The sequence below is a fragment of the Amblyomma mixtum genome, chromosome 9 (assembly GCF_055824585.1).
Source record: "Amblyomma mixtum isolate Tamu chromosome 9, ASM5582458v1, whole genome shotgun sequence".
Classification (NCBI taxonomy): Eukaryota; Metazoa; Arthropoda; class Arachnida; order Ixodida; family Ixodidae; genus Amblyomma; species Amblyomma mixtum.
In genome coordinates this window covers 111,484,849-111,512,065 of record NC_143020.1, presented here as the reverse complement: position 1 = coordinate 111,512,065, position 27,217 = coordinate 111,484,849, and the positions used below count along the sequence as shown (strand labels likewise).

General features: G+C 47.3%; 2 protein-coding genes across 3 annotated transcripts in view; both read right to left on the bottom strand.

Annotated features, from left to right (window-relative positions):
* Nucleotides 1–507: 507 nt before the first annotated feature.
* Nucleotides 508–9,151, bottom strand: LOC149330737 (uncharacterized). Its single transcript, XM_089559944.1, has 3 exons — nucleotides 9,005–9,151; nucleotides 1,970–3,451; nucleotides 508–1,433 (listed from the first exon to the last, which is right to left on the bottom strand). The coding sequence occupies exons 1-3, from the start codon at nucleotides 9,020–9,022 to the stop codon at nucleotides 705–707; spliced, it is 2,229 nt and encodes a 742-aa protein (XP_089416070.1). The 5' UTR covers nucleotides 9,023–9,151; the 3' UTR covers nucleotides 508–704.
* A 2,319-nt stretch (nucleotides 9,152–11,470) lies between these two features.
* The window catches only part of LOC149330736 (multidrug resistance-associated protein 1-like), a 61,564-nt gene continuing 45,817 nt past the window's right edge, over nucleotides 11,471–27,217 (bottom strand). Inside the window, exons 23-30 of one of the 2 annotated variants that reach the window (XM_089561388.1) lie at nucleotides 26,275–26,474; nucleotides 24,355–24,481; nucleotides 21,573–21,674; nucleotides 20,195–20,341; nucleotides 19,115–19,273; nucleotides 17,935–18,101; nucleotides 17,224–17,418; nucleotides 11,471–12,100 (exon numbers count right to left, since the gene is read on the bottom strand). In XM_089561388.1, coding sequence (XP_089417514.1) covers nucleotides 11,962–12,100; nucleotides 17,224–17,418; nucleotides 17,935–18,101; nucleotides 19,115–19,273; nucleotides 20,195–20,341; nucleotides 21,573–21,674; nucleotides 24,355–24,481; nucleotides 26,275–26,474 — 1,236 coding nt within the window. In that variant the 3' untranslated portion in view covers nucleotides 11,471–11,961. Of the gene's footprint in view, nucleotides 12,101–17,223; nucleotides 17,419–17,934; nucleotides 18,102–19,114; nucleotides 19,274–20,194; nucleotides 20,342–21,572; nucleotides 21,675–24,354; nucleotides 24,482–26,274; nucleotides 26,475–27,217 lie in introns of those variants that run through there. The other variant, XM_089561389.1, reaches the window with a different exon arrangement.

Here is a 27,217-nt window from a genome sequence, read left to right as displayed (position 1 = left end):
AAAACAGAGCGCCGACTTCCTTTACTGCGCTCTGACCTTTCGTCTATCAAACAAGAGAAGTGTTATTAGCATTGGAAATCTAAGAAATTGCCTGTCCTGTAACTTTTATACTCCCTCCCATGCTCACTTAACCCATTCATTTTTTTATGAACCTGTTATTTTAAAACAAGATATAGACAACATGTGAACTTTATTTTGTAACACTTTTATCATAATCGAACTATTATAAAAGAAGCGATATAGTATTGTGGCCTGCTTGTGCAACCAGGAAGAACTCGACTGGCGCTTGATAAGAGTGTCGACAAGTAATTCTGCGACTTGCGAGGCACAGGTATCCTACAAAACTTGCTTTTCCCTGCGCAAAGCGATGCGCGACGTCGAGATTTGCCGCTGTAGTTGAAATTCTCAGTCGCGACGGCATGTTGCGTTTCAACCAAGGAAAAGTAAGGGCAGTAATGGCCAGTAGACAGATGAGACAAAAAAAGTTTATTTCATGCAGCAATAAAACTCTCGATTTCAATAAAACGGGAAACTACTAAATTAACTTTTCCCAGCAGCTCAGTTGAGGCGAAAATTTCGGAGCTCTGTCAACGTGTAAACGAGCACTGGTACAATGCAGCTGCCATACTAAATCCCGCGCAACTGCACAAGGGAGTTTACCACGCTCAAAATCAGTCCTGAAAAAACGGTTTCGCCAATGAAGTTCACCAGGGGCCGGCGGTCTTCTTGTGGAGTGACAAAACGGCGTCTACTTCATCCCGCACGAAGCTGGCGAGGTTCGCCAACTGCGCACGGCCCTCTGGCGTCGGCGTAAAGTCCCTCCGGGCACTGAAGGCGTCTTCCAGGGCATACATCTCGGACCTGGTCGCCATGAGAGCCGCACGCACGCGATTCATGGCAGTCCTTGGCGAGCAGTCTGCGTCGCGCTCGAAGAGGTCCAGCACCGCGTCGCAACACTTGAGCCTGTCCAGGGCAACGGCGCCCTCCGCGCACATGTCGTCCCTGAGGATCACGCCCACGGTCCAGCTCAGGATCATCTCGTTCCTGCGGACGTACTGCAAGAGCTCGTTGTCGTAGATCTCATCGCGCTGCGCCCCCTGGTACATCTTGAGCGTGGACACGGACTGGTTGAGCGCGAGCCCCTTGACGAGGGCCGGCTTGAAGTTGGTGTACTCGGCAGGATCGTTCCAGTAGAACTCCAGCCGGTGGACGCTGCAGTTCTGACGCAGTGCGTCGATGAACGTGCGTTGCACGTTGTCGTTCAGGTTCCAGCGCTCGATGGTGACCACCTCCACGCTCTTGGAGTCGGCCAGACCCCTGAGGATCTGGATCGAAGAACTGGGCCGGGTACGGCAGCGCAGCCGGACGACCTTCAGGGCCTCGCCATTGCGGAGGATGTAGGCCAGAAACTGGCCGCCCAGGATGCTGAGGGGCTGCGGGGAACAAAGGATACGTTCACGTTCAAATTCGAGCCCCACCACGAGTAGAAATGCACTCAGAAGGTCTAACTGGCTGCCAAGAACTTTCGGTATAAAGCTAGTGTACACAGCTCATTTTTATTTTATTTAAAGGTTATTGAGGCTGCTCATTGTTGAGGAGAGGCTGCATGTATTACTAGAGCTAATATAAGATAAAACTCTTGGAAAATAAAATCCGACACGTAATGGGAACGGCATCTTTCAGAGAAGTTTATAATAATGATTAAGAATAAAGCTGCCCCCAGAGCACCTTTACGAAAGAGTCACAAGCACATGGCTACAGGTCAGCTGAGGTTCAAGACATGCTGTTGGTCGACTTTTTTGAAGGTGGAATAACGACGGAATCCTGTACGGCCTAACAGAAAAGTTACAGGATTTGGTCCCTAATTTTCAACTACGGCAGGCCTCTGCAGTATTAAGAAATGAAACACTTCAGTTAGAGGCTGAAGCATTAAAGTATTCATAAGACATACTGAATAAAACGAGCTTACTCGTTGCGTTACGATGGAGAGGCTCTTCAGAGTCTTCAGCGTGCACCTTATTGCCCGCAGAACCGGTTCGACTTCGGTGGACACTCCGTAAACGAGAGAAATCTTGGAGAACAAGATGTGGGTGTCGAGCGCATCATGTAAGAGGCTAACTTGGCTGTCCTGGTAGACGCAGGTGACCTTGTGGCAAACTTCAGCCTCCATCATCTGCCTGAGCAACTCGACCTGTTCCTGGTCGTTGCCTTTCAGTGATCCTACGTTCAGTTCTTCGAATCCATTTTTGGGGCCGCCGATGACAGGAATGAACGGCAGCACATCGGCGCAGGACAGGTTGCAGTCATCCAGGTGCAGTTCTTTCAACGACCTGTTCACCGTAACGCCCTCAGCCAGACGAGACATTACTTGCGGCGTCAGCACTGAACCGGAAAGCACCAGTGTGTGAAGCTTGCCCGCCCCAGCGAGTCTGAACAGTTCCTGCTCTACCCCACGCATCTGCGGGAACCTCCCGAGGTCGACCTTGGCTTTCAGGCGTTGCAAAGCCGCGTTCTTGACCGCGATCTCAGCGAGTGCGGTGAGCGTCTCGACGTCAACGATGGTCGTTTCAATGGTTATGTCTCTTAACGACTCGTTTCCGACAAGGCCCTTAAGCAAGGGAAGCAAGCTGCAGTCGACGTGGATGAGCAGTCTATCGAGACTTGCCTTGCCCAGTCGAGAGAGGGCGTCGGTGTACACCGAGATGGGTTCGTTAATGGCCATCTTGAGACGAAAGTCCTCGAGCCGTTTGTGCTGGACCACTTTACTTACTAGCTCATCAAATGCAGGCGCCTCTATTTGGACGTCAATAAGGATGAGTGCAGCGAGTTGGACGTTCTTCTCAACTACGCCAGCAAGCAGAATGCCGTCCTCTCTGGAAAGATGGATCGCTGCGAGTGCAAGTTCCGTCACGACAGACAAGCTGCCTAGAGCACTGACTCTGAGCTCCTCGTTCACGACAGAAGACGCGCTCAGGGGACCGCAACCATGGATCTCACATTTCTGCACGTACTCTGTGAACTGGAGCAGGGAAGAGAACAGCGTTTGGTGCCGGGGCGCCAGGACAGGAATGGACAGCGAGACACTGGTGATGCATCGGTGCTGACGCAGCAGCCAGAGGTAGAGGCAGAGGAACTTGACGTCTCCGTCTCGCGGCAGGTCGTCAGGGTCGATCTCGAGCGTCCGCAAGTGAAAAGTTCCCCGGTGGAGCTGGACAAGTTCGACGCCGCGACGGTTGAAGAGGGCGTTCCATCCTCGCTGATGGTCGACGGCCCAGCACTGAGACCTGTCGTCGTACGTGCAGATGGGGCTCAGCCAGATGGCGCGGTTGTTGCAGAACTCTTCGTCGGCGACTCTGAACATCTCGAGGATGTTGTTCACAGTGCCGAAGACATGGGGATGTGCTTGGCTGAGAACCGTGGCGAACCCGGCAAGGGTGGCAGCCGGGTCTTCCTGTTGACGGGAATAAGACGTGTGAAAGTCATTAAACTCAAATGTCTTCTTCGGCCGTTCGTACACTCAGTCCCTCCCCCCCCCCCCAAAAAAAAAAAAAAAAGACATGACCATATGACATGTCAACTAAAAGCCCAGATCAGAAAAACGACAGAAAACTCCACCGCTGTGCAGAATACATGTTATAATAATATTCTGAACGAGATTGTTTATACTCAAGGCTTTTTGGCTGTGATAATGTCAGTGTTGAACACAGAACACAAGCCAATGAAGGGTTATGAGGTGGTGGGTATGGTACTTGAGTGCTAGGCCCAAGAGCAACCGAGCACCGTGTATCCTCATAATATTGCCTACTGCTCCTTGCGCATGGCATTTTCTCTATATTCATATCTGAAGAAGTCATTGATCTCTGCAATCGAGTTATTCAAGGTTTGTCATGCCTCGATAATCCATACACAGTCGAAGTTTATCAGTGCTGTTAACAGAAATTGATAGACAAATGCGTCTAAATGACCAAAACAACCTTAAGTTAGCGTTACTTCTAACACTATTTCTGTGAGACCAGGCACCAATGAAGCACTTACTACCTAACGAAGCAGGAATTTTCCTTGCCTATTTGGGAATCGGGGCGGAAATTACCACCTGCACTGCCACCCACGAACGCATTATGTACAACATGTTGCGAAACTTCCTAGGCCACCGTGTAGAACAAAACAAGCAAGGCTTAAACAATTGAACACTTTCAACTCTCAACTCTTTGTTGGCGATACAGGCTTTGCTCGCCTGATTGCGGAGGGGTAAGTACGGCATGTTGGCCAACAGCTGTGAGATATTGTCACGAATCTTTTGGTCGGCAGCGGAACTTTTCAACATCCTCGAACCAAAAACTAGCTAGTGGTGGCAATTACGTCAACGCCGTAGCGCCACTTTATCACTACGATCACGGATGTATTAGTCGGCAAACTTTCCAACAGGTGATGCCGCGCTTCTACATGCCATACTTTTTGGTAGTTGGCAAAACGATACGTGAAGAATGCCGCGAATTCTGCAAAGCTGCCGGAACGCCGCTTTATTGCTTCGGTTGTGATACAAGACGCTACCAGATTTATCTCGATTGACTGCATCCTGGCGCAACGGATTCGACGTTGTTCCAGAATGTTCTAGTAACTTTGCGTGCTTTATCTCGAAAGTTCGCTATCAGCTTTGAACTATGCACGGCCGAGAGCGGCGGGCTTTCGGTTCGACGAACGCCGAGCACGCTTGTTGCTGCGCAGCCGCCGAGTGATTCAGTTCTTTGCGGGGGCAAGGCAGCCCAAAGAGAGGTTTGTTTAGAAGCCATTTTCGCTGTTTTCCTGCTCTTCGGACTGCAGTCATATGCTGCAGTCATCGCTACGCGGTAAAACGTTGGTTCTGCCGAAAAAATAAAAGCGTGATCAGCCATTTGTGCTGCTAACGGCAGAAACAGGTTGCTAAACCACGCAATGAAAACGAGTAGTCACTGTCGTAGCAGTCTCTTTTGGAGGCTTATCGGAAGGATCATCGTGCAAAATCGTAAAGACACCGACCCAGCCACCTACGAAGAATAGGTCCACTAGTCCACGCTCTTAAGCGTGTAGCTCATGGGCAGGTTCCATTGTTAATGAACGGCGCTGGGCACTAGAGGTAAACTAAGGTCTTGAGGTGAACATGGCCCTGCAAGAGAGCGAACGCAATGACAGAATACTCAAAGCGCTGCAAAGAGGCTTTCTGCGTGTATTCCTCCCACCTAGACCGTTTCTGCTGAAAAAAGAAATGATTGGGGCTCAACGTGGTTTGAACGAAGTTATAAGAGCGAATGTTCTGTTAAGCACGGTCTCCGCCGTCAAATAAGATGTCAAGGTCAGATACCCAGTGGTCATGATCACGTGGTTGTACTGCCATAGCTTGGGCCACGCCACCATGCAGATAAGTTCGGTTTGACCATGTGAGGCACTGATAGTCACTGTCGCATCCACATCGAAATCGGACGTTGTAGCCCGAGGATAAGATCTCTCGCTCTTAAGCTGATAGGGTGGTCACACGGGCGCTGGAGGAAAGAACGACATGGGCCGACTCTATTACCAAAGATGTCTTGAAAAATGATAACGAAACGAATGTTTGCCTTCGTTTTCAGGCGCTTGAGATACGCAGAACTGCTTATCGCTATCGCAAGCCACCACATAATATGGTTTACTGAGCACTAACCAAACAGACATCTGGAGTGAGTTTTGCCGCCAGGCGACACGTCACTGCCTAGCCTTTCCAGCAATGCCAATAACTCACTTGAACTAAATTACGACCAGTGCCTTTCCGGAGCATGAGCGTCACATGACTTCTCGAAATTCGTAGCATTTGATGCCACCGAAGCAGATTTTCGTCCTTGGCCATGTGACCCTGCTCCTCAACTAGTAACAAAGATTGACGGTAATTACCGGGACTCTTTCAGTAGCACCTTCCTGCAGCTCAAGGGTTTAGACCAAACCACAAATTCTGACAGGTATGGGAGTCAACGAAAGTCGACTACAGTGGTAGCCGAAAGTAAGTTAAAGAAGGAAATCAGGTTGGTCATTCATTATCGTCGCATTGCTTCCCTTAGTCTGTTTCATAAGTTTTTTTTACAGTTCCCTCGGACAACCACCCTACATCACACCGCCCGCTCGCATATCTCATCGCCCCGGCCATCCACTGCAAGTGTCATGCCAACGCGCCCGCAGCGTCACTTTTTCCGCAACCTTTTTTCTTCGCACTGCTAAAGACTGGAATGGCCTTCCCCACGACGTTGATGCCATCACCTGCCAATCAAGTTTTGTGAACATGTTAAATATGCATTTCATAAATATCATGTAAGCAATCATATTCAACCTATATTTGTACTCCCACCCCTTATGTAATACCCCAAAAGTGGAGTCTTTAAGGTAATAAAGTGAAGTGAAGTGAAGATTTGCGTACCTTACAAATAAGACGAAAGCTTTGAATAAACGTTTGTTCGCTAGCAGCGCAGTAATCCTATCGATTGGTTGGTTGGATGTTTTTTTTTTTTGAGGGGGGGGGGGGGGGGGGTTAGCGTCCCAAAGCGGACTCAGGACATAAAAAACGCCGTAGTGAAGGGCTCTGATTAATTGCGATTATCTGGGGTCCTTTAACCTGCTCTGACACTGCATATAACGGGGACCTCTGGCATTACGCCTCCATCGAAATGCGAACGCCGCGACCGGGATCGAACCCGTGTCTTCAGGGTTAACAGCCGAGCACCATAACCACAGCCGCAGTTTCCTTTGGATTGCTTAGTATTTGGAAAACAATGCACAAAACATACCCCGCTAAAAAGAAGAAGATTGTATCGGTCAGGGTTGAGCCAGTGCTTCAAAAACAGGAATGGAGACAGGACAGCTTAGCCAGGGACTGTATAATTGGCTGCCGAAAGGTGGACAACAAATTTTTCTGGAACCAGCGGGAACTCATCGCCGTGGTCTAAAAGGATAGCTACTAATAATCTCAGCTGTCAAAAAGGCTGAGGATCTGGAGCGCTTGCAACCGCTCTCGGCCACTGTCAGTGGTCCACGAAGACTAGAAATAAGGCTCCTTGCCGGGAGACAGCTGGTCGTTTTCCTAAATGAATAGCTTGAAAAGCTGACATCACGCCTGTGTGCCGTCTATGGCAGCGCGAACAAGACCAGCAGCCACCGAGGAAGACCGTTCGAAGAAGAGTGGACAGCAAGTGTACACGGCGCAGTATAAGCGAGACGACTGCTCAGTGCGACCAAAGATTTTCGGGGAATCGTGAGCTTGTAACCACGCGAAGAAATTCACGGCTTCAGCCATAAAGTTATAACTAAATATAGGACAGAACTTAAAGGGGCCCCGCGATGATTTCCTCAGTGCCAGTTAATATTAAATAGATTCGTCATGCTTTCCAGAGACCAGAGCAAAAAAAATTATTGAAATCGGAGCATGTAAACGAAAGTTATTCCACTCTGAAAATTCGAAATGAAAAGCTCAGACTAAAACGCACTTCACTCGCCCATTTCACTCACCCAGTGCCGAGATTGGGCGCTACCAATCAGAACCGCGCCTAGCGCACACGCAGCGGAAGCGTGCATGCAGTTGTTGCTTTGTCGGGGCTGTAGACAGCCGCGCATTTTGACGGCGTCTTCACCCCGTATAAGGGACGCCGTAGTCAGGGCAGGGGTGACTAACAACAAAGGAAGCTCCCCGAAGTTTCTTTTTTAGTCGGACTAGAAGGCTGCGGGCAGTAGCCCCCCTCCCCCCCAAACTCGACTCCCGTCTCATGTCCGGCCTTTCTCTTCCCAATTCTGGGCAAGGTGTGTCGACTGGCTTTTTTTTTTCGCTGCCGTCTTGGTATGGTCATGGCCGGTATCGACGCGCGCGCTTTCCGTTTTGAGCCAACGTTTTTTGAACGCTGGGAGCCACAAAGGTCTGAAGCGGAATAGAAAGTGTCGCCCCTAGCGGTATTCTTGTTAGTTTTCGTTCGCTTTCCCTGCTTCTGTCCAGTTTTTGTGGCATGCGAAAAGCTCTCCGTGCTCAGAGACATAATATTTTGGATTCATTTCGCGACTATAAAGCAACAATATGCAAACTGGACGCCCAACCAATGAGAAAGGCAGCGCTCTATCTAGATGCCACCTCTTTCCGCTGCCGCAAATGGCCGCCGCGTTGCGACACCATCGGCTCGAAACAGGCATTTCTAGCGAAGATTAAAATATCAAATACTATGATTTCGGTGATCTCATTGCGCGTTCGGGACTCACAATGTCCCTTACTCAGCATACAACAAATAAAGACCCCATGCTTTATCTACGTCGCAGGGCACCTTTAAGGAAAATAGTCCTGTTATGCAATGGTTGGTCAGGGCTTTGAGAAATGCATGATGAAAGCGGGCAGCACGGCAAAGTCCTGTGAATGTCGTTTACAGCATTGCCATCTGCGGTGACGCCTACTTTTGACAGTGCTCTGCGCATCTGTTTGTACTTCGCGGAGTTCTTAGGCGTACGCTATCATTTACGAGTAGCCCAGGGTGCGCAACAAAATTCGACCGCATGTTGACGTTTGTATGGGTTGTAGTTCACGCTTGGTGCCTAGCGAATGCATACAGAGTCCAGGAAGCCAAGGAAAATGTCTCCAGCACACATAGCACGCCATTCAAGCGCTTTACAAGAGTAGTTAGAGGACTGTCCACGTTTCTACGCCCCCTAAGATGGGCGTATCCGGAACACTGGTACGAAACGAGCTCTATACTGACACACCATAGCCAAGTGACGACTACGTCCTGCGACGGTTAGTTACCGGGAGCTAACAGCACTAAAAAAAATATCAAATGAACACTGTTACTCCCCTAGAGAGTAACCGCAAAATCACATCCGCGACAGCCTTCCCAATGACTAACAGTTCAACAAGAGATGTGTAGTGCAGTTGCTCTCATTTCAGACATTTTTGGCTTAGGCTACATCGCAACAGGCCACCAAAATTGTAAGGAAAAAAAAAAGTGTTCAGCAATGAAAGGAACTTCGCACTCACCGTTGTCATGATAGGCATCTTGTACCCCTGCGTCGAGCCCGTCGAAGACGCGTTAAAATGAGCAGCGCGTACCCGCAAACGATGTCAAAGAAGATTCAACTCAGGCCACGCTGGCAAGAACCAGCATCCACGGGTTGTTGCTCGGTTGCCGGCGTGCTGCCGTCTAATTCAGCCGCAGGATGGCGGAGGGGTATTATGGGAACTGCTGCGCCCCTCGTCATTGGTTGTTCAGCTATCGCGTCAGCGAAACAAAAATTTAAAAAAAGAACAGCGAGCATACGCATTTTTATCAGCGTGACTGTCGTTGTAGTGGATGTTTCCACTGTGGAAAGAGTTTTTTTTTTTTTTCGGCAGCAGTTTCGCCTTTGCGCTTCGTTTGTCGGAAACGAAAAGGGTGGACAAAATGCGGCGCCATTCGACACGCGATTTCCTCGGTCAAGGACCCTTGTACACATTTGTGCGCGCCTGTGTGTGCGTGTGTGAGTGTGTGCGCGCGAGCCGGCCAGGCGGCAGGCGCCCGAGGGGCGCTGCGTGGCCGTCTCCCCTAGAGTTCCTGTATATGCTAGTCTCCCCGCGACCATCCCTGAACCGGGCTGCAGGCTTTCCGGGAATTCGACTATCCAAGGTCGGAGAGGCGGGAGCGGCGGCGGAAGAGGGAGAAAGGAGGACTCGGCCAGCGCCATCTTGAATTCTTGTCTAGGTGGCTTTGACTCGGCCCGGCATCGAAGGACAGTGCTTTGTGAGACGCTGAACGAACAGGTCGTGCTTCCAATCGTTCTGCAAAGTTTTCTTATTTTACCATTCGGCCAATTAAACCAGTTGTTAAGTTTTACCGGAGTTCCTTCTTTGGGAACGAAACGAACGAACGCGTACGTAGAGCATGTATTCCCTCACGTACAAACAAAACATCGTTTATCAGATAAGCCTATATCTCCTAACGAAATGCCCTAAGATATATTCCGTACAAAATGATAAAGGAACTGCGCTGCCCTGGTGACACTGCGGTGGTCCCACTCATCATCATCATCAGCCTGACTACGCCCACTGCAGGGCAAAGGCCTCTCCCATATCTCTCCAATTAACCCTGTCCTTTGCCAGCTGCCGCCAACGTATCCCCGCAAACTTCTTAATCTCATCTGCCCACCTAACTTTCTGCCGCACCCTGCTACGCTTGCCGTCTCTTGGAATCCACTCCGTTACCCTTAAGGACCAGCGGTTATCTTGCCTTCGCATTACATGCCCTGCTCAAGCACCTTTCTTCCTCTTGATTTCGACTAGGATGTCATTAACATGCGTTTGTTCCCTCACCTCCTCCGCCCGCTTCCGATCTGTGAACGTTACACCTATCGCTTTTCTTTCCATAGCTCGCTGCGTTATCCTTAACTTAAGCTGAACCCTTTTCGTTAGCCTCCACGTTTCTGCCCCATAAGTGAGCACCGGTGAGATACAGCTATTGTATTCTTTGCAGTATATCTTGATGTAGATCTCCACACCTGAGGAAGAGACTGACGTCTTGCACCCTACTGTGTATAATGCGCTAATGTTCGCGCCGCAGATGGTAGTTGATGAAGACGATAATCAGTTGTTGTTGTTGTTGTAGCCTACGACAGAATGGCACATACCCACTCTGGGGGATCGGCCAAGAATCGGGTGGTAAAGGTTGGTATTCACCTGTACGTAGTAAAGGCAAAAGGAAAGCACACGGGAGAGGAACACCGGGGGTCTACCACAAGAAGGGCACGGAGAGGATGAAAAAAAAACTAAACTAAAAACAAATAATAATAATAATAATAATAATAAAATGTATATATATATATATATATATATATATATATATATATATATATATATATATATATATATATATATATATATATATAAAGGAGTTTGGATTGGAGAGAGAGAGAAAGAGAGAAAAGAGAATAATTCGAAAAAAAGAAATGAAGCATACAAAGAAAATACTGAAAGATAATCAGTGACTTGTTAACTCTCTTAAAATTCTTCGAGCTCTTCTTTTTTCACCAAAATGCTGTTTGTTATTTAACTTATTCTTCTGTCGTTTTTCATCGATACATCTTACAAAATTCACGCTCGGCGCTAATATTTTGTCGTAATCGCCTATGGAAATTTCCTTGTTTATGCCACTAAACCTTGGCCAATCCCCTCCCCCCTGTCGGTATGTGCCATGTTTAAAGAGGAAGGGAGAGAAGAAGAAGCGGGAGTGTGTGTCTAACCGTTTAAACACGAGGCGAGATTAACTGCGGCGATAACAGTGCCCTCGTGCAGTGGACAGCGAAGCTGACCTGTTTGCTGCGGCGTGGGTTCAAAGCGCAGCAATATTTTTTTTTTCTGCACCCTCAAGGTCAGGGACGCCAAAAGATTCTTGGTTGGGTTTGACCCCGTGAAGCAGTGATTTGGCACTAAAACAGCCACAACTACAAAAGGAAAGGGCACAAGGATGCACAATTCAAGGTTCGACAAGAAACTTTATATGCGTCAATAAATATAAGACAGCGCAGTTCACGCGCGTGTATGATACAAGTCTAGCTACATTGAATTGCAATGCGTCAGCGATAGTGCGGCCGGAAGTTCTTGAAAACCTATCAGCGTAGATGTGCTAAGATATCGAGAAAGCAAACTTCAGTGAGTATGGTGCGCAGAAAATTTTCGTTTAGGGCTATCACGCTAGTCTTGTGCGCATCGCTGATATGCATCGTAGATCTTCACTATTCGGTTGACCGAACGAAAATATATACGACTAGCAAACTAACAAAAAAGTCTTTGAACACTGCTCAACAAGTCCTGGCAAACGCAGAAACCTGAAATCATGCTCAGCGAGACGTCCCACTTATAAAGGAATTGATCTCAGGGGGATGTGATCGATGAGTTGCTGCCCTACACAGTGTGCGTATGCGAGCGCTTTGTTGACCGCGGTGACTTCATAAGGATTCGTGACGTCAGTCTCTTTGGTGCTGCTGCTGCGTTGGAAGCAAGTTGGCGTCCTTTGCCAGCGCGTAGAAGAGTGATGACTCCCGCTTCATCAACTCTCTCGGCGAGTCGCTCTCCGCGATTACACCGCTGTCCAGGACAATGACCCTGCGTGAGCGGTTGAAGACGTCTTGAATTAGAGTGGACATTTATTTTTATTTATTTTATTTATTTATTTACAGGTAACTTGCAGGCCTCCAGGGAGGCATTGTGTAAGGGGGAAGCAATAAATATGTGCCATAAGGGAGTAATTACTCATTGGCATCCACCCAAGCGCATCCATACGGCTACAAAGGAAAGCTATACAGCTTCCTCAGAAACTTCGTAGTTGAAGAAAAATTCGACCTGGTCCGGGGTTCGAACCCGGGACCACCGCTTCACCGGAGCAGTCGCTCTACCAACTGAGCTAACCGGGACGGCAAGCTTATGGTAGGGCGAGAGCGAATTGATCAATAACTCGAAGTGGGAACAGTGTTGGTCAAATGGTTAGGGGAATCCCCCAAGGTGGAGTAAATTTGTAATAAGGGAGTAATTACTCATTGGCATCCACCCAACAGTAGCTAGAAAAAACCAAAAATGCGTAGAAACAAACACTGTTACGTTCTAAAAGCTGATTACAAATTGTCACGACAGTACAAAATACATGCAGAAAAACATTGAATAAAAAAAATAGAATATAAATAATACATAATAGTAACGGAAAAAAAAAGAACATGAAGGCAAATGGGCTGATAAACAGGGTGTGACAAAAACAAAACAAAATAACAATAAAAACAAAAACAAAATAACAATATCACCAGCACGTTCACATCTGCTAATAAAAAATCCGACAAGTATCCCTTCTCACTACGGGCCATCATCAAGGAGTCCGAGGCGTGTTGGCTGCGGCGACAGCCTAGTGCTCGAGAAAGGAAAAACAGTAGCGTCGAAAAAAAAACACACACACATGGGCGTCCGGAGGGGGGGGGGGGGGGGGGGGGGGGGGGCAAGGTGGGGCGGCTGCACCCCCCTGGAAAATCACTCACTCGAACCGTGAGTGATGGCCGCATGCCAGGGGAGGTGGTGCGCTCAGCCAAAAGGGTAAAAGCAGCCCTGCTTCCACGCTTTGGGTCACATCTGCGAAATGCCGCGTCTGGGGGCGCGTCGTTTCGCCGTTTTCAAACCACGCCATCGTTAGCTCTACAAAAGGGCGACCAGTTGCAGACATACAGCGGCACCGGCGAGCATGTGTTTCGAGCCGTTTTGAGATGGGTGTCTTTCTTTGATCTTTAGAGAGATAGCGACACGGAGGCGTTCGTACGCCGGCCACCGGTGAATTCTTCAGGAGGGAAGGACAAATCAGCCGTGTCCACCCCCGCTTTGCCGGGGTGCTCAGGGACAAGCGGGCGATCAGACGACGCTGCCGCCGCTCGCTGTCTCCTCCGATCCTCGGGAGAGCGCAGTTCGGTAGAAGCAGCGCTTTCAGAATCTTCGGCAAAGGGGATTAGCTGCTTTTGTTCACGGCGACGCAGTCTCCAGAGGCGCCCCACACCAGCGTTCCTTACGTCTTCTCCGAAAACCAGCGCCTTTGGTCAACGCAGCCCGATGGCGCCAACCTGGCTCGCCTGTCCCCTCTGGCTGGGCCTCAAATCACAACAGCGACCATGTACTGTGCGATGTCAGTGCATGGTAAACAGACCCAGGTGGTCGACATTATCCGGAACTCTGTACTACTCCGTCCCTCATAGCCTGAGTCGTTTTGGGGCTCTGAACCCCATAAAAACACAAAAACAAATTTTCCGACCGGAGTGACGAGTGTCCCTTACCCTCGGAAGTCGCGCGGCGTTCCTTTCACCCCAAGTAAGCCCTTGCACGTGCGCGCGCCTCTGTGTTTGTGCTTCGGTCTTTTTAGTGGCCGGTTGTCAACGAAGCTGAGAACAACCAAGACAGCGGACGAGAAAACGACGAGCGGCGAGCAGTGTGTGTGCGGTTGCTCCACTGTGCGGATGCTCGAGCAAGATGGAGCGAGGTGTATGAAGCTGCGAGCGTGCATTTATCTTGTAAACAAGTTTTCGTTGTATATATAGTCATCTTTTGTTTTCAACGTACGCCTCCAACCGTTTTTCCAATCAATGTGTATGATGAGCGTGCACCGAGAACTTGTAATGAAGCACAGAAATGAATTTATCACCCGTGTAATCACGCAATTCGCCCAGAAAAATCCGAGGCGCCTACAGTTGCTGTTCATGGAAGACTGAGTGACTGTAGTTGCGTGTTTGTGGACATATTGTGCTGTGTGCTGGTCATCAATCCGGGTGAGTCGAGAACCCGTATGCAGCAAGACTGAGCACTCTTCTCCACGAAGTGACAGTATCTTTTTCTATTTTTATTAATTTTAATTGTTTCTTCGTTGATAAACTCCAATGTATCTCTCCTAGCCACGCTTTAATTTGCTGTTTGTAATTTTTCTTTCATGTGTGTATTTCACTTATTTTTATTTATATATAAATAAATAAATTTACTCCGCAAATAGTGCCTTTTTCTACAACATACCCCCCCCCCCCCATTCGGCGCAACAACCAATGGGCCCCCCCCCCCCCCCCCCTGTAAAAAATTCTGCGGACGCCCTTGCACACACACACAGCTGAAGAACGACGTAGGACAAGCGCTAACGTCATCTGACTTCAATCTCTGAAAAGCGAGCAAATATACAAAAGCGTAGGCATGCGCAGAAAGTAACCTCATGTGCAATCAACAGAACCGTTCAAGATACGAAATCTCAGCTTTAAAAAGGTTCACAGATGTATCGCTGACACAACCTTTTTCTCTGTTTCTTATGTGGTACGCCTCCAAAACCTCCCGTGCCTTACTACCACAGCTCCTGCCCAGAATCTTTATCCCATCAAGTCGTGGTTCACACTTTTTGCAGAGTTCACATTTTTTTTCCCCCGCCGTATGTTCTGCCACTCGATGACACACTCGGTGACACACACACAAAAAAAAAAAGATAGCCTAGTGGCCTCGCTGAGCGGCCCTTAAAGGTGCCCTGCGACGTAGATAAAGCATGGGGTCTTTATTCTTTGTATGCAGAGTAAGGGACATTGTGAGTCTTGAACGCGCAATGCGGTCACCGAAATCATAATATTTGGTATTTTAATCTTCGCCAGAAATGCTTGTTTCGAGCCGATGGTGTCGCAACCCGGCGGCCATTTGCGGCAGCGGAAATGAGGTGGCATCCAGATAGGGCGCTGCCTTTCTCATTGGTTGGGCGTCCAGTTTGCATATTGTTCCTTTATACTTGCGAAGTAGATCCAAAATATTACGGCTCTGAGTCATGAAAGCTTTTCGGATGACACAAAAACTGGAAAGAAGCAGGGAAAGCGAACGAAAACTAACAAGAATACAGCTAGGGGCGACACTTTCCATTCCGCTTCAAACCTTCATGGCGGGCAGCACTGTTCAAAAAACGTTGGCTCAAACCAGAAAGCGCGCACGTCGATACCGGCCGTGACCATACCAAGACGGCAGCGAAAAAAAAAGCCAGTCGACACACCTTGCCCAAAATTGTGAAGAGAAAGGCCGGACACGAGACGGGAGTCGAGTTTGGGGAGGAGGGGGCTACTGCCGACAGACTTCCAGTCCAACTAAAAAAGGAACTTCGGGGAGCTTCCTTTGTTATTAGTCACCCCTGCCCTGACTACGGCGCCGCGTACACGGGGGTAAAGTGAGCTCACTTTAACGGGGGGGAAGACGCCGTCAAAATGCGCGGCTGTCTACAGCCCCGACAAAGCAACAACTGCATGCACGCTTCCGCTGCGTGTGCGCTAGGCGCGGTTCTGATTGGTAGCGCCCAATCTCGGCACTGGGTGAGTGAGATGGGCAAGTGAAATGCGTTTTCGCCTGAGCTTTTCATTTTGAATTTTCAGAGTGGAATAACTTTCGTTTGTGTGCTCCGATTTCAATAAATCTTTTTGCTCTGGTCTCTGGAAAGCATGGCGAATCTATTTAATGATAATAACCGGTACTGAGGAAATCATCGCGGTACCCCTTTAAAGGAGATTGTTCGCGCAGCCGCGGGTTCGACTCCCAATCATATATATTGATTCAATCTCGTTTTCATGGTTTGACCTCTAACTCAGCTGAAGGTCAAATTTGCACGGTCCGCGATTGAAGCCCGAGGTCACGTAGTGAAGCTTTCGCTTCAAAAACACTATAGTTGGGGTTGCTGTGCAGCCTACAATGAGATAGGATCTCACCACAGAGGTTCGATAGCTTTCTTGAGTATTTCAGGCAATGAAAAGTACTTCCCGTGAGGCAAGACAAAATGAGAACCTCATGGCTTGGTCTTCGCCATAACGGCGACTGACTGACATCCGCAATCGCTTGTTCCATTGAGTGCTACAACTGTACACTTTGAAGGTAGTGTGGCATCGAGGATGACTCCGTTTAAAATTTTAGTACAAATTAAAGGAGTTGTGCGTTGCCGACCCATGAAGCAGCCCGTGTTTAAGCCTACGTCACAACACCATCGTTTTGTTAGTTTTCGCGATTATTGCAGATCATACAAAGTGTTAGCAGTGAGGCACGAAGGAAGGGGGTGCATGTAAGAGCTGGCTGACAAGGTCTACTAGCAGATGATATAAAACAGCGATAAGTTCGTTTACTGATTGCTATCGCCCGCTTCGGCGGACACGGTTTTTGCTGCGACGCGCGTCTTTCCTTTTCTCTTTCTCTTTCCTTTGATCTTTCAACTATCCTCTATCTGCACGTCGCAGCGGTGGTGGCTCGGCTTGAGCCAGTTGGCAGGCCCGTGCAATTTCTTTTTCATACTTCTCTCAGTCGCAACAACAACATTGATTGCTAATCCCACTGTTATAGATACTGTGCCATCTAAAATCAGCCCAGACTTGGGGTAGGAGAGTTCAGCAGCACAGAGATTATTTCTAGATGCCTTATATGCTTGGATGATAGCTATAGTAGTGTACAAACTGACACATTTACTTGGCTAGAAGATAAGATTCATACAGGGCAGATCTCATGTGATATGAAATCATGAGATAAAAAATTTCCAAAGTTTTTGTAGCGTCTTATGTGTTTTGCTGAGCCGCAGGTAATTCATATTTTCCACGTTTACGGTTGCAGTAATACCAAGTCGGTTCTGCATGTGGTGTTAGGGATGCTCAGAAGGGCGACTGCCTAAGCGGTGTACCGCAAATTGTAGGGTTAAGGAGTTCTGGCAGCGCACTCCTCACCTGTCATAGTCGAGGATGGTGTTGAGGCGGTGCGCGATGGTGATGATGGTGCAGTCGGCGAACTCCCTCCGTATGGTGGCCTGAATGAGGTCGTCCGTCTCCATGTCCACGGCGGCCGTCGCTTCGTCCAGGATCAGGATGCGCGACTTGCGAAGCAGGGCTCGGGCGAGGCACACCAGCTGGCGCTGGCCAACACTGGGAAATGTCAGGTGGGCAAAAATGGGGATCAGTCGTTAAGAATGAGCCGAAAGGGGTGTAAAAAGGGGAATTAAGAAGAGTGGACAACAAGATATCTAAAAGGGGAGTAAACTGGTAGTAAGTAGATGTTAAGAGCTATTAAAAGTGACTAAACGGAGTAGTCGTGAAAGACATGAGAGCGCAAAACGGGGACACAGACGAGTAAGGGAACAGGACGAGCGCTGCTCGTCCTGTTTCCTTACTCGTCCGTGTCCCCGTTTTGCGCTCTTATGTATTTCACGAATACGCACCAACAAGCCCAGCTCCAAGTACTTCTTAAACGGAGGCTCCGAGTATATTCATTTTTCCCCCCTGTCGCGTATTTCTCCGCTGGTTTCCACTTCATGGCACGCAAACAATCTAAACAAAGAACTAGAAGTGACATTGAGGTTTTCTGGTAGCAGTCCAGTAATATCTGCTGACTTGAGAGGACATCAGAACGAGATTGGATTCAGAGGAATTAGCGGCCCTAACCTGATGTTCTCGCCTCCCTCGGCGATCTCGTGCTGCAGACCTTTCTCGACGCTAACGACGAAGTCCTTCAGATGCGACTGCTCCAGTGCCCGCCAGAGGTCCTCGTCTTCCTTCGTGTCGAAGGGATCCAGATTCGACCGAAGGGTGCCGCTGAACAGAACCGGGTCCTGACGAAAAAGGAACAGAAGAAGAGGGAAGGACGCTTGTGAAGCACGATACGAACCGTAATTCTACGCTACAAAAACACTCGAAGGCTTCCACGCCTGGTTTACGGGGACTCAGGGTTCCGTTTGCAGTACTCAGATCATGAAGGTTAAACAAAAAATTTTCAGCCGATCAATGCGATTGCTGAGTAGGGAATGTGTTAACATGCGGACTCAGATTTCCTGAGCACTTTGCATTGACGAACTGAATTCATTCACACCAATGACATTTTAATTTATTTGTTCCCGCCGCCGCGGTGGCTCAATGGTTATAGCGCTCGGCTGCTGACCCGAAAGACGCGTGTTCGCACTGCCGCTCAACCAATGAGGAGCTTTCGCTCGACTTAGTTAAAAGAAGGTTTGTGTGTCTTTGGTAAACGAATAATTAAAATAACAAATAAAATAGATAACAGTGTACATGAGTGCGAAGTGATATGCAGAAGACCCAAAGCCGCTGAAGGGATCCATTAACGTTATGGCGTCGTACCTTTAAAGCAGCGCTTAAGTGTCCTCCAAGTTTTTTATTGATGTGAAAGCATTAGTGGATATGTTAACACCGGAAATTTCCACAAGATTTCTCGCCGGAAGTTGGATCCCTGTGACGTCACTGGGGTCCTCGTTCCCCAATTCTGACAGCGATAGAGATTGTTGGTGATAGCGATGTGATGATAGTCATGGTGATAGGTAGCGATAGTGATATCGATGATGATGATAGTGATGGTGATAGCAATAGTGAAGTCGGTGATGTGATAACTAAAAGGTCGTGGGTTCGAGTTCTGTCAAGGTCATGCGCACGAGTCTTGTGAAGTTCGTGGAAAATGAAAAAGAAGCGGAGAAAGAGAGGAAAGGGAAAGGCTTTCACATTCACGCTCTTAAGCAGACTTAAGAGAAATCCTGTAATTTCTTCGAGTGACAGTTGGCGTGACTAAAATGCTTTCGTTTCTGTACGCAGAGCATAGATGCATATTCACGCGTACCTGCGGTATGATGGTGAGCTTGGCGCGGAGGTCGTAGAGGCCCAGCATAGAGATGTCCAGCCCGTCGATGTGTATACTGCCGCCGGCTGCCTCGATGATGCGGAAGAGCGCCAGTGTTAGCGACGACTTGCCCGCGCCCGTACGCCCAACGATGCCCACCTGTGAGGAGGCAGAACACGACAATGCCTCCTGCCCTTATAAAAATGGTCTATAGACAGTCTGTAGACGTCTTATATATTATGTTGCCTTCCTATAGATATTTCATTCTGTCTATTCATAGTCTATAGACTGTCGATAGACAGAAGTCTACTAAAAGTGTATGGCCATAAATCTGTAGATTGTCTATAGACTGTCTTTAGCATTTGTACTGCCTATAGACTGTTTTGTAGGATTTGTCTATATAGAGTCAATAGACTTTATAGAGAGAAGTCCATGAATAGTCTATAGACTTCCTAAAAAATTTTGAAGGGTGTGCAAAGCCTATTAGACTCATCATCCTCACAATACGAGCTGTGTCCGCCGCAAGACAAAGGCCTCAGCTGAGAGGCGGCAGGCGACGCTGAAAGACGCGTTATGGCGCAGGGACAGTACAGTGCAGGCACAGGCAAAACATTATTAAGCCTTTTTAGCGTTTCCCCATGTATTTGCTTTTCTACGAGAACCTATACATTGTCTTTACAGTTACTGGATTGTAGCATGCACTAATACATGGTTGCTGTTTCAAGTAATACGTCAAATCTTGGACAACAGAGATACATTCTCCGATTTTCGCAATGGAGCAGTGGCACAGACAGGCCGACTTGTCAGATGGAGCGGTGCGATCAATCTTTGAGTTAGTTACAGAGCCAGACAAATGCTAGCGATTAACGTTAGTATTTATTATCTAGTGGTGCCTTTAGTCAGGGATGGTACTTAAACTACATTGCAGGACACGTGACAAGAGTACCCCATGCGCTAGCCATTTACCTGAACCAGCCATGCGACAGATATGCAAGGCTCCATTTCACTTATGAACTGCACTGTCTTAACTAATACAACTTGGATTCCACACTATTGTAACAAGTGGATTGACGGACTGACCTTTTCGCCTGGCTTGAAGTCGCAGGTGATATCTCTCAGGACAAGATCCAGGTCGGCTCGGTACCTCGTCGAGTAACCTTCGAACGCCACCAGGCCTGATGACGGCCATGATGGGTCGGGCTTGAAGTACGGGTTTTCCCAAGCGGCCTGAAACCGGAACGCGGAAAAGTTTTCTAAACGGCCACCTACGCCACGCTTTTCGCAGTAATGATGACCAGATATCAACTTCAGCATTATTTTATTTTTCGTTTTTTTAAGCCCGAAAGTATCAAGAACGAAGTAATTCCTAATTCAAACGAAGCGCTCTTTGAGCACGGACTAAACGTGCCTTGAATGATATCAGCCTTGATATCAGATACATAAGGGGCTGATATCACTATGTGCTAAAAACAGCATAATTTTTTAGTTTTCTGGCTCCTGATAATATCAGGACCCAAAAGATTGATTACTTCGAATGAACACTTTCACAAAACTGGCTCCCGTTAAGCGAACTTCGCTTGACATGTCCTCAGAGCACAGCATTGTATACCGTACTAGTCAGCTCCCTATAACACATTGGCAATAAACCCCATAGCCCGCCACATGCTAACATGCTAAATGAACTCTGAGTTAATTTCTTAATTTCTTCGTGTGTTGTGTCGCGTTTAATCACTGGCCGGTTTTGACAAACTGCTAAAGAACAATATTATAGCAGCTCCTTAAATGTGTATACTTGCAATAAATTTTAGATTAAAGATATTGTACTGAAATCAGGCGTACTTCATGACGTACTGCTAGCCTAGGTAGAAAGCCTCGTGAGTTTCCATATGACGAGTTCCATAATTCTGTTTCCATAAGGATTACACAGAGTCCATATGGGGCATATGGAGTCTATGTGGACAATATGGAAAGCGCGTATGGAAGTTTTGGACTCCATAATATGCCATGAACATTTTATAGAAATAATATGAAAATGTTTATGAGCACTTTACCGAACACATAAGTAAAGCATAGATTTCTATACATCTTTCCATATGATATGGACTCCATATTTTCATAAATCAATATGAGCAGCTGATATGGTACGTTTCAGTAGGGAAGCCCCGAACAAGACTGGCTATTAAAGGCGCTAGTCGCTAAAGCAATTCATGCACATTTCAAAGAGCACCGTGGAACGCTTACAAAACAAAGTATGCCCCTGGTTGCAAGAATTAGGAGAGCATTGCCATGTAATAAGACTTATAGTGCAACGCATTGCAATAACAGACGTGTGAAACTAACTACATTTCCAGGCAAGTCATGGCGGTGGAAAACACTAATTGGTATCGTCAAAACTACTTATTCGATTTCATCTTTAGATGCGCTTCGAGCAGGAAAAAGCGGAGAGCGGGATGCGTACCTCCTGTGTCACCTTGGTGTACTCTAAGCAGCGCTCCACGGCAACCAGGTTGGTTTCGGTGTCTGAGTAGGAACGCACAAGCATGTTTAGTGTGTTTGTGATCTGCAAGGAAACAAGGAAAGAAACGTATCCTGGTTCATTATTTACATCAGGTTGAGTTAAGCAAATGAGCTCACGAGCTAACAGTTTGGCATTTCAAGAACCCAATTCCTTACAAATCGTGTGGTCCACGAGATTCTAAATCCATACAAAACGGCTCCGTGCTGTAGAACAATAATGCATCAAATCAAATCTAATTAAATAAATGTTTATTCCAACTAACTTGTACAAATAAATCATTCTGGTCATTCTAAGCACATAGTGCTAATTAGTATATCAGGAACCAAGTGAAAAACTTTTGAGAGGGATTTAAAGCATAATACAATCGGAAAACAATACGATTTCAAAGAACATAACTTTAACAAAAAAGGACAACTGCAAAATTTCCAACTCAGCAAATAAAAAAATGAACGCCTACATTAAGCAACAAAGTTGAACACCGCTTTCTTAGTTCTTTCATAATTTTATACCGTGACTTTGTGTCACAGTGTTTCACTACGCTAATTAATGTCATGTACAGTCTTTGTCAAAAGTAACCAGGCTGCATGGTTTGCTTCTAGCTTGTTTAGTGGAGCCCTTGTGACTTTCCTAAACATCAAAAGTTGTTGGAAGGTAAGAATACCCCCATTCCTTACCCTTTTAACAACCATTTCAACTTCAGGGAAGCTGTAAGGGCTCCACTGTACGAGCTAGAAGCAAACCATGTAGCCTGGTTACTTTTGACAAAGGCTGTACGTGTTCACATTGGCTGGACAAATCTCTCGAACTCTTCTGGTCACACCCAATAACTCGTTCAGAAGGAAGCAACGTCATTCGGTGATAACAAAACGAGAAGAGCAATTATGGTGCGTCTGCGAACATTAAGCAGTAACTCGGTGGTAGACTCGCCCACGAAGTAATCTCTCTAAATTATCATCTTTAGAGAATTATGAGTTATTGTAGGTAATATTCGTTATTACGCGAGGAGGTCCACGAAGAAATGCAGAGAGGTAGGTCAGCACTTGTGCAGGGGGCGAGGGGAAGTTAGAAGACGATGATGTACGAATAGATGGCGAGGTGGACAGAAGACGGGCTAATATATGCAAACACATCACTGACCGCAACTCCCGTCATTATTTGCTGTTCAGCATGCAAGACCGCAAACAGGGTTGGTTCGCAACCGTGGATTCATGATAAATGATGAATAAACGAAACATGTTAATGATGAACGATTGATGAACGAATGACGATAGACTGATGCCTTACACGTGTGTATATTTGTGAAGTGGTTAGCACCATGGTGATCTAAATATCGCGAATTAGCTTACTCGCATGCGCGAAGGAGTACGAACGGATCTAAGGACCTAGCGCAATAGACATGCATCCGTAAACGTGGCACGGTATGAGGCGTAGGATCCACCGGGTATGTGATGATGAGCTTCTTCCGAGGATAGAGCGAGAAGCGTCGATGAGAAAAAAAAGTTGAATAAGGGAGACGTCTGGGGCACGTTGCTATCCCACAATGAACAGAAAATATAAATAGTCTGGAAAGGTTCACTACACGCATTCGGGAAATAAGGTGGTAACATGAAGAGATTACGAGCTGCAGAATCACAATAAAAAGATCGAAATAAAAACACCTTTTAAAGGCTCGCATGGGAGAAAAATCGGAAATAACACTACGTGAGCAGCTCAGACGGTAAGGCGTCCTGTTATTGTGACCCAGAGGTCGGGGGTTTGAAGCGTGCTGCGGCGGCCACATTTTGATGGAGGCGAAGTTTACAAACGTCGTGGTACTGAGATTTTTCTGCATGTTTAAGGACCCACGTGATCTCAACACACAGCTATTCCATTCAGCTTACCTCAGAGCCGCATGAAAAATTCATTAAATAAAGCCGCATAGTCTCACAATGATTCCGGGATTATATTGCTCTATTACTTTTTCCATTGCATCTGCTGTACAGCATAGCCACAGAAGTCTTGTCCAATTCTGTGCTTCTTCGGATCCTGTACATTTCTTTAAATAGTTCGAGGTTGAAACAAATTCAATTCAATAGGCTTCTGCTTTGCTATTTTGCAACTCCAAGTATGTAGATGGTAGATAAAAGTTTCCAGGCAACAGGGTCTTTTTTGTGCAGTGTAGTCTTGCACTTCTTGCACCTTTCGCGCCTCTGAAACTATCGAGGCGCTCAGGGGTGAGCGAAAGACCCCTTCGTAATCCTCCGCTGATTACGTAGCTTCGATAGAGTCACAAATGCAAAGGTCAAAAGTAGACCCTGTTGCCAGGAGACTTGTGAACAACGTCTACATTCTTCGGAGCACCAAAATCGAACACTATTAAGCAAAATTTTCTTCACTCTTGCGACATTAAAAAAGTTATAGGACCTGGAGACGCCTGGCCCATGACAAGGATTCTGTGAGCCTTTACCGCTGTGTTAGACAACTGGCAACCGAGTACTTCTGGTGGTGCTCCAATGGTCAAGTCTGTGGCAGCGCTGCAGAGTACCACGTCCACATCTGTGGTAAATCTTGGTGCGCGAATAAAACCGAGGTAACGGCATGCATGCTATGCACGCATGCTAATTATGTTCATATGAAAAGTTAGAGGGAAGTCCTGACGTGCAGATCATGTGCATCCATACGTATCAGTGTCTTTGAGCCAAGAACTAGTGCGATTAGTAAAACGACCTTAAGTAGCACTTACCGTCAAGGCAAAGCTGACCGACAGGCCAGCCATACCTGGGGACAGTGAGTCCCTGCTCGCGGCGGCGAGAAATGCAGCGATGAACACAATGGTGTAGGCGAGGAACTCGAGCCTCGTGGCGAGCCACCTGGAAGTAAGCGATAGAAACAAAGAATTCAGGGGGGAGCTTTGGCTTTAGAAAGTGCTCCAAGGCGAAAGCCTTTCCTGGCGCACTGTTTGGAATTGACTGCGAGACTGTTCGTGCTGTACTAGTGCCTTATTTGAATACACACTTTGACTACACATTACAACTACACACTCTGACTGCCGACTTCGACTGCTTCTTAAGCACGACTCTATCTCTGATTCGATGAGTTCGGTTGTATCCATGGCTCTGTTCGCAGCGATGAGTAGGGGTGTGCGAATATCAAATTTTTCGGATACGAATCGAATACGAATACTTGGTGCCGAATATCGAATCGAATATCAAATAATCAAGGACAGATGCATTTAACAACTACAAAACATTATTTGAGCACCCAAGAACATCACAGTTCAACTATCAGTGATGAAATGAACACAAACGATGTGTGTGGCTGCACAAAAAGTATCAAAGTCTCGAACATTATTCATAGAAGAGTGGAAATATCAGAAAAGATGGCTAGTACACAGCATTGATTAAGGCTAGCTTGCCATAAGTACAAAAGCGCGTTGCTGGGATGAACATAAAAGCAATGCAGAAAGTTGGGCGAGTTGGTAATACATGTTGAACTTAGAAAAGCGCAATAAAAAGACAGGGACAAGAAGAAGAAGCACGCAGGACAAACGCTTGACATCAACTAGTTCTTTACTTTGGAAAAACACATATATACAGATACATAGAGGGCGGAAACAAATTATTAACCTATTATTCACGCTAAACACACTTGTGGTAAAGCCGATTCATTGTTTGGTTAATAATTTGTTTCCGCCCTCTATGTATCTGTATATATGTGTTTTTCCAAAGTAAAGAACTAGTTGATGTCAAGCGTTTGTCCTGCGTGCTTCTTCTCCTTGTCCCTGTCTTTTTATTGCGCTTTTCTAAGTTGAACATAAAAGGTTGTCGTGAAGGAAAAGCGGCTGCTCCACACGGTCAGGCAGAAGTAGCTAGTTCCCTTCTAGCCGAAGCGACTTCTCCAGCCACAAAAATGTCCTCTCACTTGGCACTGAACTGGCACGTATTGCGAGGTATTTCGTGCAGAGCTCTGACTATACCAGCTTCGCAGGCATAGCCACAAAAAAGCTCACCAGCGTAGTCAGCTACTGCATGGCCCAATGTTACGCATTGCTCTGGGCGCCGCTATATTGTTATGTCTCTTTTTATAGGACTTTCGGACCGAAATGAACGCTGGTGCTCGCAATAGAATATTCGGCTGGGTACGAATATTCGCGTCGGATCGAATATTCGAAACAACACGAATACTTAGATTTCGAATCGAATACGAATACTAAAAATATACTATTCGAATAATATTCGAAAATTTCGAATATTCGCACACCCCTAGTGATGAGATATGTAATGTGGTCATCCACGGACGCCTTGCGCCCCCTGTCAGGGCAGACGACAACTATTTTTTATTAGTTGTCGTCTGCTTCAAACGGTGGCGTAAGGCATCCGTGGGTGACCTGATTACCTCATTACTTCGAATCCGCGCACTCTGACGTCATAACAATTTCGACCAAACCAAAAGCGTGACACCTCTGCTGACAACCTTCTGTCGACAACGATGAGGCATTAAAGACTTTCTCCTTAAAATATACCTGGGTATACTGTCGTATAGCATATGTTGCATATCTGCGATACATGAGGTTCTTTTGGTTCGTCAGTTGAACAAGTGCCAAAGACGTATCGCGTGTGGTAGGTCCCACGGCTCGCGACAGTATGGAAGGCAGGCTGCTCACCGGGTAGCCACTATGCTGGGGAAATAGGCGCCGTGGTTGATGTCGGTCAGCTCGTTAGAGCGGGTTACGAACCGCTCGCTGGCCCCGTACGCCCGGATGGAGCTGCTCCCAGTCACGGTCTCCGAGAAGTGCACGTAGATGGGTGACCGCGAGATGGACTCGAGTCGTCTCAGCTGGCGCGATGTCGGGATGTAGAATTTCTGCAAAGAGACCGGCTTCGGAATGAGTCCCCGTCCAGAATTTAAGTCACCGGTACATGAGCAATAACAGCGCTGAAAAGGAGACACGATTTCAGGTTGTCTTCCTGCGAATAACATGACCATAGCGCAGCCATGTAGGACACAACACACTTATAGGGGATATGTGGATGCATGGTCGGATGTAGGAAGTCAGTGATTAAGTGATTACATGTATAGAAATATAAAAATATATAATTTCATACCATCAAAAAGACTTGGGCCAGCTCAGGTGACATTACATACATATCATCCTGCAATGACAACTGGACAAGAAAGACAAAGGCGCTTATCAGCGCTGTAGTGTGTTGCCCTTATCTTATCGTCTTCTATATGTTTTAACAAGCCGCGATGAGTGCAAGACGGACCGCAGGTGGGGGAAGGTAGGTTTGGTTTGGTTTATGGGGTTTAACGTCCCAAAGCGACTGAGGCTATGAGAGACGCCGTAGTGGAGGGCTCCGGAAATTTCGACCACCTGGGGTTCTTTAACGTGCACTGACATCGCACAGTACACGGGCCTCGAATTTCTCCTCCAAAGAAATTCAACCGCCGCGGCCGGGATCGAACCCACGTCTTTCGGGCCAGCAGCCGAGCACCATAGCCACTGAGCCACCGCGGCGGCTGAAGGTAGGGGCGGAACGCTGCACAATGAACAGTTGCTCAAAAGGATGATGCGAATGTAGTGCGCAATGCTGCCGCCTTATTGA